Source organism: Thalassophryne amazonica, chromosome 5 (genome assembly GCF_902500255.1).
Source record: "Thalassophryne amazonica chromosome 5, fThaAma1.1, whole genome shotgun sequence".
Lineage (NCBI taxonomy): Eukaryota > Metazoa > Chordata > Actinopteri > Batrachoidiformes > Batrachoididae > Thalassophryne > Thalassophryne amazonica.
Window position 1 is genome coordinate 89,711,076 of NC_047107.1, and position 21,401 is coordinate 89,732,476.

The 21,401-nt window shown below is 38.9% G+C and overlaps 1 protein-coding gene across 3 annotated transcripts in view; it reads right to left on the bottom strand.

Moving 5' to 3' along the window:
* The window catches only part of si:dkey-174n20.1 (uncharacterized protein LOC796174 homolog), a 114,765-nt gene that overhangs the window by 2,613 nt on the left and 90,751 nt on the right, over positions 1-21,401 (bottom strand). The window contains exons 1-3 of one of the 3 annotated variants that reach the window (XM_034170850.1): positions 4,739-5,051; positions 3,438-3,680; positions 1,464-1,766 (exon numbers count right to left, since the gene is read on the bottom strand). In XM_034170850.1, coding sequence (XP_034026741.1) covers positions 1,464-1,766; positions 3,438-3,680; positions 4,739-4,859 — 667 coding nt within the window. In that variant the 5' untranslated portion in view covers positions 4,860-5,051. Of the gene's footprint in view, positions 1-1,463; positions 1,767-3,437; positions 3,681-4,738; positions 5,052-5,101; positions 5,161-21,401 lie in introns of those variants that run through there. The other 2 variants (XM_034170852.1, XM_034170851.1) reach the window with 2 other exon arrangements.

Genomic DNA, 21,401 nt, shown 5'->3' on the forward strand with positions numbered 1-21,401 from the left:
CTTTGGGTTCTGATCAATACAGGTGAGGACTAGTGAACCTCCTATTTCGGGCCATGGTGGCATCTTTTACCCTGCACAATAACTAGAACAAAATAAAAACAGACAGGTCTATCCTGAGAAGCCTTGTTGCTAAATGCAGGGTCCTTCTAGCTACTAAAGCCAGTTTCTTGCATGCAAAAAATAATCTGATTCCAAAATATTACATGTAATAACTATTTGCACAAATAAGAAATTATATCAAAATGTCAAATGAGATGGAGCTTCTTAGGAGGAGCTGTGTGGATATAGTGCATTAAGTGCTTGCCTAAAAGACAGTAAAGTAACCAATAAAATGTGTATGTTCTCTGAATTTAGCATAAAATACCAATACCCCTATTCCACAGGGCATCATTCTATTACAATCCCCCACAATCCGGAAAAAGAAATTGTTTTTATCACGATGGAGCACAAACAAGTTTTAAGCTATACTCATTAGGACTAACCCATTTGAAGATGTTTGAACATAACTGAAGTGGTTAAGACTATGAATACCTGAAAGTGACCGTGTAATGATGCCAATTTGTCGAATCTGGATGAAATTTTTAAATAGCTCGAAAATTTCACCCCAATTTCAAAACTGGCGCTGATGATGGCTGTAACTACTATGTAGTATGCCAAATTTGTTCAAGATTGACAAAAGATGGATCAAGAAGTTACTGTGGTGCTTCAAAACGCACCCCAATTTGCTATTCGGAATGAAACGGGAAGGAATGGCGCTCTGTGGAACAGGGATATAAGGCAATAACATTAATTTACCACAGTCCCATTAACACAGTAATTAGCCTGGGTTTCTTAGCCTAGTATACACTGCAAAAAGGGTAAAATATATTACTTTTAGAATATAAAGTTTACTCTAAAGTATTTGAACACTGAAGTTTTAACACAGTACATTGGAGATGAACACAAACAATTAATATGAACTCATGTTGCAGATATATGTTAGCTTTAATTTCAAGGTATAACACACCTTGAAATCTAATGAACACTGTAGCAAAAACACTTTAAACACATGGATTAGTTGATGACTGCATGAATATCGGAACCTATACAGTCCACCAAATACTAGTATGTGTCATCCCTGGTGATAACTTATTTAAAATCAACTCAAACTCGTGATTATCTGCTGATTTGCAAAAGAAATCATGAGGGAATTACATACAAATGGCTCAAAATAGCTCAGCAGCCAATTGTCCAGTTGCTTTTGGTCTCTTAGACACAAAATGTGCTGCATCTTATACAGCAGCTATTGTTAGATCTAATTACCCTCAAAATCTGCAACATGACATCATATTCATTATGTGTGTTCAACTCTAATAGAATGCCAGTGTCCAAATATATATGGCCCCATCTGTACATTACATAGGTAGGGAATATGAGACTCTTTTCTTTATTAATTCCCTCTGTAACAGCAGAAACAATCTCACCAGGATGCACAGCGTATGATGTCACTCCTTTCCCTTCAGTGACGCGAGCCAGCTCCTGGCTGAAGTAAATGTTGGCTAGTTTGCTGCGGCAGTAGGTGAAGAAAGGCAGCAGGTTGTAGTTTAGATCCTGGAAATTCAGTTTCTGGTATTTGTAGCTGGAACATGTGAGGGTGACCACTCGGCTCGCGGCGCTTTCCTTCAGGCATGGCAGAAGCAGGTTCGTTAGGAGGAAATGTCCCAAGTGATTGACTCCAAAACACATGCTGAATCCGTCATCTGTCCAGTCCAGAACACTGGGCATGGCTGGAGAAGAACCACAGAGGAGGAAAAAACAGGACAGCGAGGTGGGGAAAGTAGGAGCATGATAGTTAGCTGATACACCATCTCTCTAAAGCAGGGGTAGGCAATCATGTGCCATGAAGGGCCGAAGCACTGCAGATTTTCCTTGCTACCAATCACCTCAGCAGGTGATTTCATTAATGTTCAGGTGTCTCAGCAGGTGATTTCATTGATAACCAGGTGTTTATGTTCAAGGGAGAGGCTCATCAGCAACCCACCTGCTGAGGTGATTGGTTGCAAGGAAAACCTGCTGTGTCTCGGCCCTCGTTGCCCACCCCTGCTCTAAAGGGTCACCTATTATGGTGGAAATGCACACACGTTTTGCACAAAATCAATATCAGGAGTAACCACTGGTACAAAACTAACATTTAAAGAGGCAGCTCGACATTTTTCAATCTAGGCTCTATTTTTAGACGCTTTGGAGTTCATCTTTTTATGCAGGACGAAACTGAATTTATTTAGTGCAGCACTGATTTACAACACAAACACCATCAAGGGGTAACTGCTAATTAATGTATTGGACGGGGCAAGCTAAAAACACACGAAGCGCTTCTTGTTGCCACTGAACGAGTCAAAATGTCACAAGTGGCTGACAGCAAAGAGAGGGTCCCTACATATCCGGACCAGGCCTCGACGGCTCCACTGCGCATGCACACCACACCCGTCGAGTTGAGCTCACCCACCGAAAAAAAAACAAAAAAAAAAACCCCACATAAGTTTTGTCTTTACGTAAAAATACAGTAATGTGTCTTTTCAATTTAAGAAAGTAAAGACTTGCATGTACACACTGTCTTTAAAGCAGAATACTGTTGTTAGATAACAGAGAGCACATCTTGACGGGAAGATTCACATGTGCAGTTGCGTGGTGGAGCTCCTTTCAATGGGTAGCTCATCGCGTTGAGAACCCGGTGTCGCAGACCGAACAGTCCGCCTTTTGCATCTGCGCATGCGTCATTTTGGACCACAGCAGCACGTTTGAGATGGAGTCTCTTCACCCAAAGCAATGAAATTTATTATTAACCATCAGATGATAAACGTAAACCATCTTAAATCATTATGAAGTCAAGTTTAAGCAGAAACAAGGCAGTTTTAAGCAGAAATGAGGCGAAATTCCGTGAAGCCTTGAAATGTCTGACTCGCTGTGAATGCATCAGCGAGCAGCTTGTTTAGCTCTGATTGCTTCTGCCGCCTTTTATGATGAAATAATGCTGAATTTATGTGGAAATGATTGTTGTACAAAAGCTTCAGAGACCGTTCGATCGGTTCCTCCTGATGACGCAGTTCACGGATTAACATCTCGTTTCTGCTTCAAACTGCACACCAGTCATCATCTATCTCAGAGACAGATATCTGAAGCTTTGGGTGAAGAGACTCTGTCTCAGATGTGCTGCTGTGGTCCACTTCAAATCTGGTGAAAAGTTATTGAGAGCACAAGAAAGTGTGAGTGATGCACAGATGGACTGCATTTCTTTACAGCCAACAGGGGTAAAAACATCATCTCAATATTCAACAAAGTATTTGTATGAATTTAGTAAAAATCACTATGCTGACACAATGCAATGACAAGCGATATTCCCTCTTTTACTCATTTGACTGATGTTTTCTCTGTGAGAACACCTCCATGTGTGCACTCACCTGCATTGTTGATCAATATGTCAAGCCTCTTTTCTTTCTGAAGGAAGGTCTTACAGAAGTTTCTTATGGAGCACAGGTTGGCCAGATCCAGATCCATGTAAACAACATTAAGACTGTGACTCCTGACCTTGATCTCTCTCACAGCCTTCTCAGCCTTGTCTGCATCTCTGCACGCAATAATGACACGGGCACCTCTCATTGCCAAGGCTACAGCCGTCTCCTTGCCAATACCAGAATTTCCGCCTACAGATTAAGATGTGATCAAAAACAGTAAATTTAGGTAATGGTATTTGTGTGACAATTATGCAAAGCGACAAAATTTAAGCAAAACTATTGTGTGCAGTAATGACAGTTTTATATATCAAAAATATTGCAACTGATGTTATGGGGAAAAAATTAAACAGATTAATTAAGCAGCAAATACAATTCTATGAGTCATTTATTTTGGCAATTTGCTACACAATGATACCATAGTTAAATGTTGTGGTCCTTGCTGTTTAACCTTTTGGCATTTCTTTATGTAATTTGCAATTCAAGACCTTTTGAAATGGGACCACTGGCAGGACTCCATCCGTCCATTTTCTACACCCACTTATGCCAATTAAGGATCATGGGGGGGGGGGGGCTGTCCAAGCAGTCATAGGGTGTGAAGCAGGGTACACCCTGGACAGGATGCCAGTTTGTTGCAGGGCCAGATAAGATACAATAAGATAATCCTTTAATAGTCCCACGACGGGGAAATTTACGATGTTACAGCAGCAGCACAGGGACACTCACAGAACAACAGTGTAAATATGCAAATATAGACACACACATTCATACCCACACGCATACCTACAGACAATCCATCCAATCCATCCACCCTGCATGTCCAGAGCACCTGGATGGAACCCACGCAAACACAGGGAGAACATACAAACTCCACACAGACAGGCCACAGGTGGGAATCAATCCCATGACCTTCTTGCTGTGAGGCAACAGTGCTAACCACTATTCCACTATGCTGCCCGTCTTCAAAACAAATTAGTTTGTAAACGAAAATACAACACATAAGGCTTTTAATAAAAAAGTGCGTGTGTGTGTGACCAAGTTGCAGAAGTAAAACAAACAAACAAACAACAAGGTTTTCTGGTCTAAAATTTTCTTGTTTCTATGTGCAGAAAGAACTGCGAATTTGTATTTTTACCATAAAATCCCCAATATATTTCAGTGTGAAAGGTAAATTAAAAACAACAAAAAAAAATACTTGAACTGCAACTCAGAATACTACACTTACTTGAGGAAATGATTATCTTACTTACCTGTAATAAGAACTGTCTTGCCATCAAGTCTTTTAACATCAGTGCAAAAACGCCGCTTTTTTAACCATTTTAAAATGAAAAAGAAAACTAAAGCCGCTACTATTGTGTACAGAAAATACATTTTTTTTAAATGAGTTACACTGTTTATATTTTGAACAGCAGCGAGGCTACTAGCTAAACTAGCCTGCAGATAATCTCCACACTGACATGCTCAACAGTAGGCTCACAAAACAATTTTTAGCTTCGTATAATTGTGACGCTTGACGTGGAAAACGTCTCTAAAACTACCCAGAATTATTTCAACAAAACAGATATTTCATTCTGAATCAGGGGCGGCGGAAAAAAGTGAGCATGTACCAATACCGGAAAATCTCACGAGATGATCCCTGAGAAGTATGCTGCATTCAAGGACAACATGGAAATCAAAAATTTTCAGCTCTGTGTTCTCCCGTAAAACATAACATGCATGAAAAAACAACAACATACAAAAAGCAACACACATGAAAAAGGAAGAAAAAAGAAAAAGAAACAAGGGAAAATGTGTTAATGAAATAAAACTTCTTTTTTTAAGCAGTGGTACATTATTTACATACTCAGCAGCATTTCTCAATGTTATTGACATCTCGCAGAGAGGCGAATTCGATGAGATTTTGCGGGATTTGAACGGTAAGCAAGATGGCAGCTGCCTGGCCAAATCCTCACTCTCATGAGCGCCACTAACTTAGCTTATGGCAAGGTAAAAGTGGACGCTCTCTTTTTAGCCGAACTTCTAGCCAGTTTCTGGGTATTGCGTTAGTATGCGCTCGCGGCCGACGTGCTTGATGAATTCCTGCGCAAAAAGTAGTTCCCAGGTAATTGGAATAATTCCTGAGATAATGAGTATATCTCATATAAATTCATTCAAAAATTTTACCAGTAATAACATTACAAAGATAACTGAAGAGTAGCCGTAATAAATATTTAAGAAACTTAAAGTTTATGAGCAACTTCATCTGTTATTGCTCAAGCACACTGTAAACATTGACACGATGGAGTTTAATGCGGAAGAGTTCAGAAAGATACAATTGGAATGTTTTGATGACCATTTACAGTTGGTGATGAAAGAGTTGGGTGTTAAAGTCAGAACAAGAAGCTGCACTGAAAGAGATCTATCTGGGAAGAGACCAAGGGAGTAACTTTGATTTTGATATTGGTGGGGACACAAAAGTGCTCCAAACAAAGATTTTTTTTTTTTTTTTGCATTACCAATCATAGGTTCATGTCACGCAGATGTTATAGATTAACGAGCCATCCCAATGGTTAGGGAGTTGGTCTTTCAATCACAGGGTTGCAGGCTCAAATCCCAACCTTACCTCTCTTTACACCTCCATCCATGACTGGAGTGACCTTGAGCAAAGCAACTAACCCAACATTGCTCCAGCTATACATTTAAATTGAATTCATCGAGGATGGATATTTAACACGAAGTATTGCAATGACCCTATCTGCTAGTGTTGTGACGTTCGTGAATAGGGATGGGTATTGATAAGATTTTATCGATATCAATGCCATTATTGATTCTGCTTATCGATCCAATTCCTTATCGATACCTCGTGAATTTTGTACTAAAAGTAGGCTTTTCAGGTTTTCTATGTATTTCATTGAGTCTTAAAGTAAATAAATATGAAAGTGGTCACTGTATCTCTGGATCTCTGGACATAAATAAAAATAAAACGGTGTTTCGCTTTGAAGTTATTAATTCCGACTGGACTCTATTGTTCTAACTTGACTCGTCAGAGAACTGCGCAACGTTTGGAGCTGTGTGAACAGAACGGAGGATGATTCTCGTTTCTTGCTTCTTCTTAATCAATGTAGAGAAATTATAATTTTCCTGACAAACACCCCCCAAAATAACGGCGACTCTGAAGGACCGATAACAGAATCGTTAAGCAAAAAGCTTATTGATGTCGGTGGATCGAATCATTTCTTAACGATACCCGAAAGGAATCAGTTCGCGATACCTATCCCTATTCGTGAATGAATCGATTCCCGTTTGTCTGTCTGTTACTGTGTCCGCCCGCGCAGTCTTTTAATAAGTTCCCTGCAACTGTGCAGTAGCCTAGCTCTAACGATGCGTCCTGCCACGTTGCTAAAACCTGCCTAGTGCCTAAAGAGCAGAAGAAGCCTAATGCTTTTAAGAAGGGTTTCCATCCATGAAAGGGATTTTGCTTAGTTTTTAAAGCTTGACGGAGACCCTGTACTTACTTTCCTGACTGTGAAGAATGAACGAATATCTCGTTTCTTGGGAGGGGGGCCGTCATCTATTACCAAATATCACCGAAGTCTAGCTCAAGAGAGAGAGATAGGGGCAGGGGGACGGGGGTCGATGGGCGGTCACGGCCACTGTGGGAAGTGTGCTGCTTGGAGTGGCAAGTGGGATAGCCAACCAAGTTAGTGAGAAACGGGTAGCTAATCAGCAGTGTTGCCACAGTTACTTTGAAAAAGTAATCCAATTACTGATTACTGATTCCTCCTTGAAAAAGTAACTTAGTTACTTTACTGATTACTCAATTGGAAAAGTAACTAAGTTAGATTACTAGTTACTTTTTTAGTTACTTTCCCCAGCTGCCAACAACAACCCTCTGCCACCTCAACATGACAATGATACCTGTTTTGCCAAAACTCACTTTATAGTCACCCTTTCTTGGCTTCAATGAAAATAAATACTTGTTTTATAAAAAGTAAAATAAAGACCTCTTTCTTGACCTCATATTTAACTGTTGACAGCACTGTAACAGTAAAACTTGCAATTTCTAACCTACATTGTTTATAAATGTAACTATTACATTCATTCTAACATTTTTCTAACATTTAAATTCTCTCTAAACATTTTACTTGTCGAAATTATTATTATTTTAAGTATTGTAGTAAAAAAAAAGGCTTCAAAACTGGACCTTTAATCTAGGGCTGTTGTGGGGGGGGCACATCCCTCCCCCACGCCCCCATTCCATCTGGATTCGCCCCTACTTTGGCGTTTGAGCACAAAGAATGGATAACATTTATTTATGCAGAAAACGTGACCAGATTTACAGGTCAGAAAGTTTTATTGTGTTTTCACATCATGTGGTCCTCAGAAAGAGAGTTTAGGTGCATTTGAGTGGAAAATAGTGTTAGTTGTTGACGCGTCGCGGAGGATCAACTGTTTTTAGCAGCAGATACGAAGCGGCTCGGAGAAAAAAAAGCATAAAAATGTCTTTGTAAAGCTCAGTGCAGGTGTGCTGTTGTCACTGTGCTTTAAGAGGTGAGGACGAGTCGTAGCTGTTGCAGAAAAACGCGGATGAAAAGCTCACAGCTCGCTTAAAGTGGAGAGTTCAGTCGAACCCCGACCTCCTGCCCACGGACCAAGTTTAATGCTGCTATCGACCCATAATGCAAAAATAATAGTAACGCACAGTGACTTGGAGACGTAACTTTAATCTGATTACTGATTTGGAAAGATTAACGCGTTAGATTATTAGATTATTTTATTGGTCATGATTACACAGTAGGTGGCTGAATATTGCGTCCCTACCCAAAATTACGCCCTAGGAAGAGACACATTCTGTGTTGTTGCGCCAACTAGAGCAGCATGCTGAGCAGGATGGCAAAAGTAGTCAGGCAAGCTCAATCTGTGGGCGCGAGCTATCCCACAATGCCAAAACAGCAGAGATCTCGGTAAAATGAGAGCGGCACTCTGAGCAGGGTGGGCCAAATCTACCCTGCTCAGAGTCCTGTTCTCATTGGACCACTTTTAGCTTGCCATAAGCTAAGCTAGTGGTGCTTGTGAGAGTGTGGGCCAAATCTGTGGGCCCACCAACCGTAGGCATTATATACGCAGACATAGACTGTGTGTCCTTCTGCGTGTCCTGAGACCACAGGTTCAACAGGTGATTGACCCCCTACAGTTCACCTATCAGGAAGGGGTTGGTGTGGACAACGCAGTCCTTTTTATGTTGCACTGAATGTATTCATTTTTGGATGAGCCCGGTGGATATGTGATGATTATGTTTTTCGATTTCTCTAGTGCTTTTGACACTATTGAGGCTTTTCAGGTTTCAAATCCCGCAAAACCTCAGAGAGGTCGCTGCGCTGCGAGATCTCGGTAACATTGAGAACTGCATTGAGACGCTCTGATCACGCTGCACTTTTACCGCTGCACACGGACAACACCATTAACATCGCAACATAAAACTATTTTTATATTGTGCCTAAAACTCTTGTGAACATATTCTCTGGGTTTATAGACGTTGTTATTGCGTTTGTTTTATGTAAACATGCGAGAATCACAGGCTGTCTCTCCGTTATTTTCAGTGGGAGCTGCTGTGAGCTACACTCGCTTCCTGATCATGTCGTTCTGGGGGAAAGTGAAGTTTGCTCTTTAACGTCTTGATTATTGTTCTTTACAACACTGTTTGTCCTCTTTGTTCCAGACTAATATATATAATATGTCTGAAATTCGGTTTGCGTTTATTAAATTCCACGCAGATTAAACGTAGCAAACACGGATTATTTGTTATAATTGTTTTAGCAATTTTTCAGGTTATCATGCAGCAGTCTCTTATTAACGTGATGCAAAACATAAAAAATTACATTTTTGTAGTATAATATTCATTTACAATTGTCATCGTGTGGATTCTCTGTTGTTTTGACTGCAGCGACTCTCTGGCGCGCAAGGGATTATGGGATATGTGAAAACCCCGAATACGGCCAGACATTCTGAAGAAAGTGGACTGAATGGGAGTTGAGCCTCTCCATCACTTGGATTTACAATTACCTCTCAGGACGGCCTCAATATGTGAGGCTGGGAGACAGTTTCTGAGACTGTTACAAGCAATGTGGGTGCCCCACAGGGAACAGTTCTTGTGCCTTTCCTCTATACTCTGTATACTGCAGATTTCTGTTATCAATCTGATACGTCACATGCAGAAGTATTCGGATGACACAGCAATAGTGGCTTGTATCAAGCAGGGTCAGGAGGGTGAGTACAGGAACAACATAACATTGGATTTCTGTGACTAGAGCAAAAAGAACTGCCTCATATTAAACCCTAATAAGACAAAGGACATGGTCATCAACTTCAGCAAGAAGAACGCTTTGCAACCAGTCAACATCAACACAGAGTGCCTCTACAAAAAGGGTCAGACTAGGCCTTTAATGTGTGTGATGTAATATTGTATAAATCTGTTGTAGCTGCTGCTCTGTTCTTTGCTGCTGTGTGTTGGGGCAATAGCATCTCAGCCAAAAATTGTAAAATTACAGACAAGCTGGTTAAGAGGGCAGGTTCAGTGGTGGGCCAGTCACTGGAGAGGGTGGGGGATGTGGTGGAGAGGTGCACGAGGACCAAGACACAGACCATCCTCAGTAGCACCATACACCCTCTGCACCTGACTCTGACTGATCAGAGGAGCAGAACAAATGATCATCTCCTGTCAGTGCACTGCAGGACAGAGCGCTATAAGAGATCTTTCATCCCTTCGGCCATTAGGCTGTATAAATCAAATCAAATCAATTTTATTTATATAGCACCAAATCACAACAAACAGTTGCCCCAAGGCGCCTTATACTGTAAGGCAAGGCCATACAATAATTACGGACAAACCCCAACGGTCAAAATGACCCCCTGTGAGCAAGCACTTGGCAACAGTGGGAAGGAAAACCTCCCTTTTAACAGGAAGAAACCTCCAGCAGAACCAGGCTCAGGGAGGGGCAGTCTTCTGCTGGGACTGGTTGGGGCTGAGGGAGAGAACCAGGAAAAAGACATGCTGTGGAAGAGAGCAGAGGTCAATCACTAATGATTAAATGCAGAGTGGTGCATACAGAGCAAAAAGAGAAAGAAACACTCAGTGCATCATGGGAACCCCCCAGCAGTCTAAGTCTATAGCAGCATAACTAAGGGATGGTTCAGGGTCACCTGATCCAGCCCTAACTATAAGCTTTAGCAAAAAGGAACGTTTTAAGCCTAATCTTAAAAGTAGAGAGGGTGTCTGTCTCCCTGATCCGAATTGGGAGCTGGTTCCACAGGAGAGGAGCCAGAAAGCTGAAGGCTCTGCCTCCCATTCTACTCTTACAAACACTAGGAACTACAAGTAAGCCTGCAGTCTGAGAGCGAAGCGCTCTATTGGGGTGATATGGTACTATGAGGTCCCTAAGATAAGATGGGACCTGATTATTCAAAACCTTATAAGTAAGAAGAAGAATTTTAAATTCTATTCTAGAATTAACAGGAAACCAATGAAGAGAGGCCAATATGGGTGAGATATGCTCTCTCCTTCTAGTCCCCGTCAGTACTCTAGCTGCAGCATTTTGAATTAACTGAAGGCTTTTCAGGGAACTTTTAGGACAACCTAATAATAATGAATTACAATAGTCCAGCCTAGAGGAAATAAATGCATGAATTAGTTTTTCAGTATCACTCTGAGACAAGACCTTTCTAATTTTAGAGATATTGCGCAAATGCAAAAAAGCAGTCCTACATATTTGTTTAATATGCGCATTGAATGACATATCCTGATCAAAAATGACTCCAAGATTTCTCACAGTATTAGTAGAGGTCAGGGTAATGCCATCCAGAGTAAGGATCTGGTTAGACACCATGTTTCTAAGATTTGTGGGGCCAAGTACAATAACTTCAGTTCTATCTGAGTTTAAAAGCAGGAAATTAGAGGTAATCCATGTCTTTATGTCAGTGCCTTTAATACCTATGGCATGCTCTAATCTCTGTAATAAAATTTTATGGTCAACAGTATCAAAAGCAGCACTGAGGTCTAACAGAATAAGCACAGAGATGAGTCCACTGTCTGAGGCCATAAGAAGATCATTTGTAACCTTCACTAATGCTGTTTCTGTACTATGATGAATTCTAAAACCTGACTGAAACTCTTCAAATAGACCATTCCTCTGCAGATGATCAGTTAGCTGTTTTACAACTACCCTTTCAAGAATTTTTGAGAGAAAAGGAAGGTTGGAGATTGGCCTATAATTAGCTAAGATAGCTGGGTCAAGTGATGGCTTTTTAAGTAATGGTTTAATTACTGCCACCTTAAAAGCCTGTGGTACATAGCCAACTAATAAAGATAGATTGATCATATTTAAGATCAAAGCATTAAATAATGGTAGGGCTTCCTTGAGCAGCCTGGTAGGAATGGGGTCTAATAGACATGTTGATGGTTTGGAGGAAGTAACTAATGAAAATAACTCAGACAGAACAATCGGAGAGAAAGAGTCTAACCAAATACCGGCATCACTGAAAGCAGCCAAAGATAACGATACATCTTTGGGATGGTTTTGAGTAATTTTTTCTCTAATAGTTAAAATTTTATTAGCAAAGAAAGTCATGAAGTCATTACTAGTTAAAGTTAAAGGAATATTCGGCTCAATAGAGTTCTGACTCTTTGTCAGCCTGGCTACAGTGCTGAAAAGAAACCTGGGGTTGTTCTTATTTTCTTCAATTAGTGATGAGTAGTAAGATGTCCTAGCTTTACGGAGGGCTTTTTTATAGAGCAACAGACTCTTTTTCCAGGCTAAGTGAAGATCTTCTAAATTAGTGAGACGCCATTTCCTCTCCAACTTACGGGTTATCTGCTTTAAGCTGCGAGTTTGTGAGTTATACCACGGAGTCAGGCATTTCTGATTTAAAGCTCTCTTTTTCAGAGGAGCTACAGCATCCAAAGTTGTCTTCAATGAGGATGTAAAACTATTGACGAGATACTCTATCTCACTTACAGAGTTTAGGTAGCTACTCTGCACTGTGTTGGTATATGGCATTAGAGAACATAAAGAAGGAATCATATCCTTAAACCTAGTTACAGCGCTTTCTGAAAGACTTCTAGTGTAATGAAACTTATTCCCCACTGCTGGGTAGTCCATCAGAGTAAATGTAAATGTTATTAAGAAATGATCAGACAGAAGGGAGTTTTCAGGGAATACTGTTAAGTCTTCAATTTCCATACCATAAGTCAGAACAAGATCTAAGATATGATTAAAGTGGTGGGTGGACTCATTTACATTTTGAGCAAAGCCAATTGAGTCTAATAATAGATTAAATGCAGTGTTGAGGCTGTCATTCTCAGCATCTGTGTGGATGTTAAAATCGCCCACTATAATTATCTTATCTGAGCTAAGCACTAAGTCAGACAAAAGGTCTGAAAATTCACAAAGAAACTCACAGTAACGACCAGGTGAACGATAGATAATAACAAATACAACTGGTTTTTGGGACTTCCAATTTGGATGGACAAGACTAAGAGTCAAGCTTTCAAATGAATTAAAGCTCTGTCTGGGTTTTTGATTAATTAAAAGCTGGAATGGAAGATTGCTGCTAATCCTCCGCCTCGGCCCGTGCTACGAGCATTCTGGCAGTTAGTGTGACTCGGAGGAGTTGACTCATTTAAACTAACATATTCATCCTGCTGTAACCAGGTTTCTGTAAGGCAGAATAAATCAATATGTTGATCAATTATTATATCATTTACTAACAGGGACTTAGACGAGAGAGACCTAATGTTTAATAGACCACATTTACCTGTTTTAGTCTGTGGTGCAGTTGAAGGTGCTATATATTTTATATTATTTTATAACACACATTGATAATGTTAATCTTTGCTTATGTCTTTGTATTTTGTGCTCATTTGTTGTATGTCTCTTTTTGCTACTGGACAACTGAATTTCCCTCCAAGGGGGGGATCAATAAAGTATTATCCATCTATCTAGACATTATACAATATACGTAGATGCCTCATAACTTGCTGCAACGTAATCCAGCATCGCCGCCATATTGGATGGTTCTGTTTTTTAAAATTATTTTTTAAATAAACAACATAGAGAACAGTGTACATAAATACAAACTCTCGTTAAGGATGTCATAACTACAAATTGTAAGCTAAGGGGGCGCAAAATAATAAATAAAATAAATACAGAACAGAGGAGCAAAGTCATACAATTTAAGACTTTAAACAACTTCTTTGAGAACTGATGTCAGATGACTCTAGCAGATTTCCAGTTTTTCAATCCACTTAATGAAGAATAGTATAATTTAACCTCTTAAACCCTAGAGTCCTCAGATTTGGGGACTTGCCCTGTTTTGGAACATTTGAACACTCATAACTAACCAATGCTGACACGAACATACACTTATTATACATCAAAATGTCAAGCGAAGTCTCCTCTACAAAAATATCCACTTCAATCACATGTCAACTAACCACAGCTGAAACGCCAAGCAAATAAAGACATAAATCGGAATTCATTTTTTGGGAAAAAAACCTCATTTACTCCTACCAAGTATTATTTACTTTCAATTTATTTTGCATCCACAACATCCCCTAGGACCTGTCTTTTAGCTGATCCAAAGTTTTACATTTTTGACCTTGTACAAGCTGAGAAATAAATTATAATGTATGGGTATGTGATTTTGGTGAAATAGGCTCTAGGGCTTAAGGGGTTAAATTCACTCATGAAACAGGGGTAAGAGGGCTTAATACCTCTCCACTTACAAACTTACTTAAATCTTCTTTTAATAAACACAGATACAGGACATATCTTATTTATTATTTTGAAATGAGTCTCCTTTACTTTTGGAGACATGGGCCATTTGACAAATTTGGAATGTGCAAATGTCGTTATAGTTTTAGAGTAACTATTATAACATTACTTAAAGGAATCTGTTGTATTCATGATATATCCTTTGTCTGTCAGGAACTGTGAGGACATGGCGTGGCAGCAGGTGGACACAGATGCAGACTCTTTGTTCAGAGGTGGGATTTAGAAAAAGGTTTAATCAAAAACACAGGCTCAGGTCGGTACACTGGGTGACAAGCAGGCAGGTGGAGGTACAGAGAGTCTTGAGGCAGCGGCGTGGTCAGTAACAAGCAGTGTTCCAGCACAGGCAAACAGGTGTATCAGAGGAGGCAAAAAACTGAGTCAAAAACAAGCAGGGTTCAGGCACGGAGAAGCAGGTTAACTAGCTCAGGCAAAAGGCAAGGTCAAGACAGGCAAAGGTCATACACGGCACGAAAAACAGACTATGGCAGAAAATACAAGAGGCTTGGAACGAGGCAATATGCACAACGAACTAGCAGTGAGTGGTGGAAGACAAGGGGTTTAAAAGCAGAGGATAATCAGGGCGTGATGAGATGCAGGTGCAGGAAAGAAGGTGTGGCTGAGTGAGACAAGAGTGGAGTGACAGGTGGGTGTGTCAGACAAAAGCAGCAAGGAGAGGAATGTGACAGTGACAGAACAAATGTTAAACAATTCCTAAAATTTAAAAGTGAGAAACAGAATCAATAAATGAAAAGGCAGAAACAGAACAACAGAAAATTAAAGGCTGGATCAAAACTAGAGAAGAACTCAACATGTGGCAGGAGTGTGCAGAAAAGCCAGAGGGACTAATATGCTCAAAACAGAGTGACTGAAGAACCAAAAAATGAGACAAAGACTAAACTAGAACCGAACTCAATAAGTGGCTGACGTGTGACATAATTCTCAAAACCTAACTTGATAACACAGAATGACTAAATAAGAAACAGAGACTAAACTAGAACCAAACTTAACGTGGGTGAAGTGTAACAAATTAAAACCAAGACTAAAGTGTAAGAAACAGAAAATAAACACTCAGAGCCGAACAGAAGGACCAAGACAGGGAAACAGACGGAGATTGGGGGACAAAACCAGATTCTGGGCAGGTCCAAGGCTAAAGCATGACAGCGTCTCATCCCATCATCAATAATCTTATTGCTACATTTTTAAGTCAAGTAAGTGACAGTCATTCACTTTTAAAGTGGGCATTGACACAATTGTTGGCAAATATACAATGATATTTTTAATTAATTGAATAAATGCTAAAGGAATCACTTTGCGCAATTTCTTAAAATCCTTGTAACAACTAAAATAGTATTTTTCAGCAAAGGATGAGAAATTCAAAAGATTTCCATGACTATCTAGATGATCCTTTACAAAAATAATACCTTTCTCATACCAATCTTTTATAAATATTGAGTTCCTGCCAGCTGTGATTACCCTGTTATTCCTTAAGATGGACCCACGAGGAGAGAAATTATGTTGAAATATAATTTTCCAGAAGTGAAGAATTTGTTTGTGAAAGTTTGAAAGCTTAACAGGAATCTTACTAATTTCAAAGACACATTTCATAAGAAATTCAATTCCACCCAATTGTTTAAAAATTGAATAAGGAATATGAAACCACATTGAATCTTGTTGCTTGATAAAGGTTTTTAGCCATTTGGTCCTAAATGTACCAATCATGGCTTCAAAATCCATTGCATTAATGCCACCTTTCTCAAATCTTTTAACTAATTGAGACCTTTTAATATAATGAGTCTTATTTTTCCACAAAAACTGAAAAATAATCAAACTTGCTTTCTTTATGTTGTGATATAAACATAAAATGATATGGATAGACAACCTTGGAAATGCCATCTGCTTTGGTCAACAAGTTTCTTCCAAAAATAGTCAAGTCTCTTGTCAACCAGTGGCTAAGACTTTTTTCATATCTACTAAATGATCTCACATTTTTTAATGTTAAGCCCTAAACCTGACGCCTTGGAGAATAATGAAATTATATTAAGGGTTCTCCCAACCATTATCTTATTTTTTAAAAACAATACTGTATCATCAGCAAACTGACTTATCTTGTATTCTTTGTCAAAAATATTAATTCCCTGCAATTCAGGACTATTATTATTCTGAAGGGCTAACAATTGGGTAGTCAAAATGAACAATTTGGGAGAAATGGGGCAGCCCTGATGAATACCTCGCTGGTTTATAATCTTGAAGTAAGTCCCAGATTTAAGGAAACTGAGCTGTAGATATCACTATAAAACATCTTAATTAATGCACAAAAATGATCCCCAAAGCCCAAAAAACTTTAGAGCATTTAACAGAAAGGCATGTTCAATCATGTTGAATGCCTTGTAAAAATCAAGGAACAACATGAAACTGTCATTGTCAATAAACTCAGAATAATCTAACAAATCAAATACTAATCTAATATGATTATGTATGTCCCTCCCTTTAACAAAGGCTGATTGACATTCATCAATTAAATCTTTTAGCCCTCTATTAAGTTGGTCAGCAAAGACATGAGCTGAAATTTTATAATCTGTACATATCAGAGTAATAGGTCTCCATTTATCTCAAAGGTGTATATTTTATTGGGTTTTGGAATCAAAGTGATTAACCCTTGTTTCATTGTATTAGAGAGATTGAGTTCATGCTTGAGTGGGATTTTGAAGTCCCAAAAATTCCCATAAAAATGTCAGACTTCCATATACAAGCTCTGCAAAATGGAAAGATGATGTTTACCCATAACTTCTCCCCTCACAATACTATACAGTATTATGGAACAACAGATTTATAACCACAAACAGAAAATCAATCTTCAAAGCCAACTGGTATGAAAAAGGTATAACTTTTGTACTGGACTTACTGAATACTGAGGGCAATTAATTCTCTTTTGATGAACTGACCATAAATTTAATTTAACTATCACAAAAACAGGATATGAAAAATTAGCTAAAGCAATCCCAGTTTCTCTACTTGGTATGATTCAGAATATTCTGCTTTACTCTGTGTTCATGTTCCTTGCCATTCTTCAGGGTTGGTGATTTCAGTTTATTAGACAGAAGATGCAACAACAGAAAAATCAGTTTGTTTTTTAAGCAGAAGCACATAGGTGGGTTTAACTCTTGCTCTGTCAAAAATAATATAGAGGTGACCTTGGTGAAACAGTCTTTTTCATTTTGCCTTTCCTGCATATGGCCCCTAAAGTAAAAGAAACCCACTTTAAGATTGCCTCTGCAGTTTACCCTGTTAATCATTTTTTTCACCAGAGATTTAACTTTGAGGTGGAACTCTGTTCATTCTGTTCTTTAGTGATAGAAACTATTGATCATTTACTCTTCCACTGTCCTCAAACTAAATTGTTCTGGTCTGATGTCCACAGCTGGTTGTCCTTGAAAATCGACTGCATTCCCTCGTTCACCTGTAACAACATAATTGATTTTATGGATAATTTAAACACAGATATTTCAGATATTGGTCAAGCTTGTTGTTATTCTGGGTAAATATCATATCCATACTTGTAAATGGAAGAGCTGCAGCCCTTCTTTCTCTGCCTTCATCTGTGATTTTACCCACTACGTTAAATCTTTGAAATGTGCAGATACATTGAATCAAAAGGCTAAAAAATGTATAACTCTGTATCAACATTATTGCTCTTCTAACATATCTTGCATTGGCTTGAGTGTGCGCTTATCTAAGGATTTAAATACCTCTTTTTTTTTAATCTCATTTTGTATGCTTGTTCCATTCTGCCATTGTGGTCTTTGTTTTCAGCGTGGCTGCTGTTTTGGCATTTTCCCTTGCTTGTCTTGTAAATTTAAACAAAGTTTATATAAAAATAGCTTTGTGTCAACTCTTGATCCCGAAGATCAAAAGCGATATTGTGAGGAATTAAATATTTCTCTTTTTTTCCACAGCAAAAAAGTTCTGACTGTGTGAGCCCATCCTGAACACTCAAGGACCAAAGCAGAGTACTTTTTTTTAAAATCTGTAAATATTTTGGAATCCATGTTTTTTAATCTTTGTAAATTAAATGTTTTAAATATATTCATTGTTTTATGGCTTTTTCTGAAACCAAACAGGTCACTTATTTAGTTCTTAGGCTTAGATAGAGACTGAGGACTCTCTTGGTTCTTTCTCTAATCAGCACAAACTGAATATGAGAATAAGAGCCAGTCTGAAAAATGTGTTTATAGATTTTCAAACAAATATTGAAGACTTCGAGCACCCTGCACCCCTTGGAACCAAAGCTGTCTCAAACAAACAGCATCCAGTGACTCAAAACAGTCCATCTGTTAATCTGCCAAAGTTTGAAATCAGCATCTGAATTTGTCCTGTAAGACAGTTAGGACAAAGACTTCTGTCAAATACACTGGAATAAATGTGTCGTCCACCCAGCCTACGTGAAAAGTCCTCACTCCATTAGACTTTAGCAGGTTTTTGGTGAAGATGCTGTGATTTTCTTTGGGAATAACAATGATGGACAGGATTAGGATGAAGATATCAGAGGGACAGCACAGGTAGGATGGTTTGGAGACAGTCAAAGAAGTGAGATTGAGATTGTTTGGACATGTGCAGAGGAAGGGCCCAGTGTATATGGAGACAAGGACACTGAGGATGGACCCATCAAGCAGGAGGAGAAGAAAGAGGACACAGAGGAGGTTTATGTAAGGAGGGTATTAATGGACTTGTTACACCCTAAAATAATTTCCATCACCTGACTGTGACCCCACAGGAAAAAAATAAATAAATAAAAACAATCCAGTTTACACACAACTTCTGTAATGATTGACAGTCAGCATAAGACAAAGTGTTTTGATTTTGGGGGAAATGTTTAACAATCGAGGTCACAGGCAAAGATAACATTTTGGTTATTACATTATTAATTACAGCATAATAACATGTGCTGGTCAGTTTTGTGATCTGTGGATGTATTCACAGCTACTGGGAAGTTTGTCAATCATTGTGCATTTTGCATCTTAACTATAAAGTCACATCACATCAACACAATGCACAAGTTTTATTATAAACCTCATTCCTATTGTGTTTTCTGGCAGTAACATTATATTTAAAGTTCCCTCAGTGTGAAAACATTTTAATTTCAAATGTTCTTCCCTCTGGATAAATCAGCACTGTTCCAGGACTAAACAGAATTTGTCATCTGCAGTCAAAGTTTAGTTCCTGGAGCTGCTTCTCTCTGTCAATAAAATGTTTCATTCACAGCAAATAATTACAGTTTCCATTTTCCCCACGTCTTTCCCCAATAAATTCATTCAGACAGTTTGAATTACTGCAATGTTCAAAAGTACAAAATACTGTTTTTGTTTTTTAATCTTGGTCTATTTTTTGCTTTCTGCAAGATCCTTGGTGAAAACAGTGAAAATGTTTAAAACTTTTATTCTTTCTTCATCTCAGCATGATTATTCAAAATCTATGAGATTTAAATCCTGCTGCAAATCAGGATTTACCCCCGCCAATTCATCAGGTCGAGTGTGATGTCTGTGGAAAGTGGTTCCATCTCTGCTGTCAGAAATCAAACTTCAGAACCACGGACAGCTCTGGTTTATGTCCCTGGTTTTCTTTCAGGTTGGAAGAGAAACCATCAGTTTATCAAGTATGCATTTAAAATGTGTTCCAACAAATTGTGTCGGTCGAACTATTTTAAGGCATTTATTAGGTTTACTTGTGCATAGTTTGGAGCTTTAGGCATTGTTGCGAAAAGCTTTATTACTAATATTAGGCTGAAGCTCATAGAGCTGTGTGTAATAGATATTAACAATGCAAGGGAAAAGAACCTCTCCTGTAGCAAGTTAAGTGGTGTTTTATTCTTTCAGTGCCACTATAAAAAAAAAATCCATCATGACTTTTATTATCCACCAACTTTTGTTCACGATATGGTACACACACACACACACACACACACACACACACACACACACACACACACACACACACACACACACACACACACACACACACACACACACACACACACACACACACACACACACACACACACACACACACACACACAGCTTCTATCTATCTATCTATCTATCTATCTATCTATCTATCTATCTATCTATCTATCTATCTATCTATCTATCTATCTATCTATCTATCTATCTATCTATCTATCTATCTATCTATCTATCTATCTATCTATCTATCTATCTATCTATCTATCTATCTATCTGTCTATCTATCTGTCTATCTATATACATTAAGGAAAATAAGTATTTCAACACCCTATGATGGAGTCATGGAGGGGTCTGAAATTTTCATCTTATTTTCAGGTGCATGTCCACTGTGAGAGAAATAATCTAAAGAAATCCAAAATCACAATGTATGATTTTTTTTAAATAATTTATTTGTATGTTACTGCTGCAAATAAGTATTTGATCACCTACCAATCAGCAAGAATTCTGGCTCTCACAGACCTGTTAATTTTTCTTTAAGAAGCCCTCTTATTCAGCACTCTTTACCTGTATTAATTGCACCTGTTTGAACTTGTTACCTGTATAAAAGTCACCTGTTCACACACACAATCAATCACACTCCAACCCGTCCACCATAGCCAAGACCAAAGAGCTGTCTAAGGACACTAGGGACAAAACTGTAGACCTGCACAAGGCTGGGATGGACTACAGGACAACAGGCAAGCAGCTTGGTAGAAGACAACAACTGTTATGATTATTTATTAGAAAGTGGAAGAAACACAAAATGACTGTCAATCTCCCTCGGTCTGGGATTCCATACAAGATCTCACTTTGTGGGGTAAGGATGATTCTGAGAAAGCTCAGAACTACACAGGAGGACCTGGTCAGTGACCTGAAGAGAGCTGGGATCACAGTCACAAAGATTACATTAGTAACACATGATGCTGTCATGGTTTAAACTCCTGCAGGGCAGGAAGGTCCCCCTGCTCAAGCCAGCACATGTCCAGGCCCGTTTGAAGTTCACCAGTGACCATCTGGATGATCCAGAGGAGGTCATGTGGTCAGATGAGACCAAAATAGAGCTTTGTGGAATTAACTCCACTTACCATGTTTAGAGGATGAGAACAACC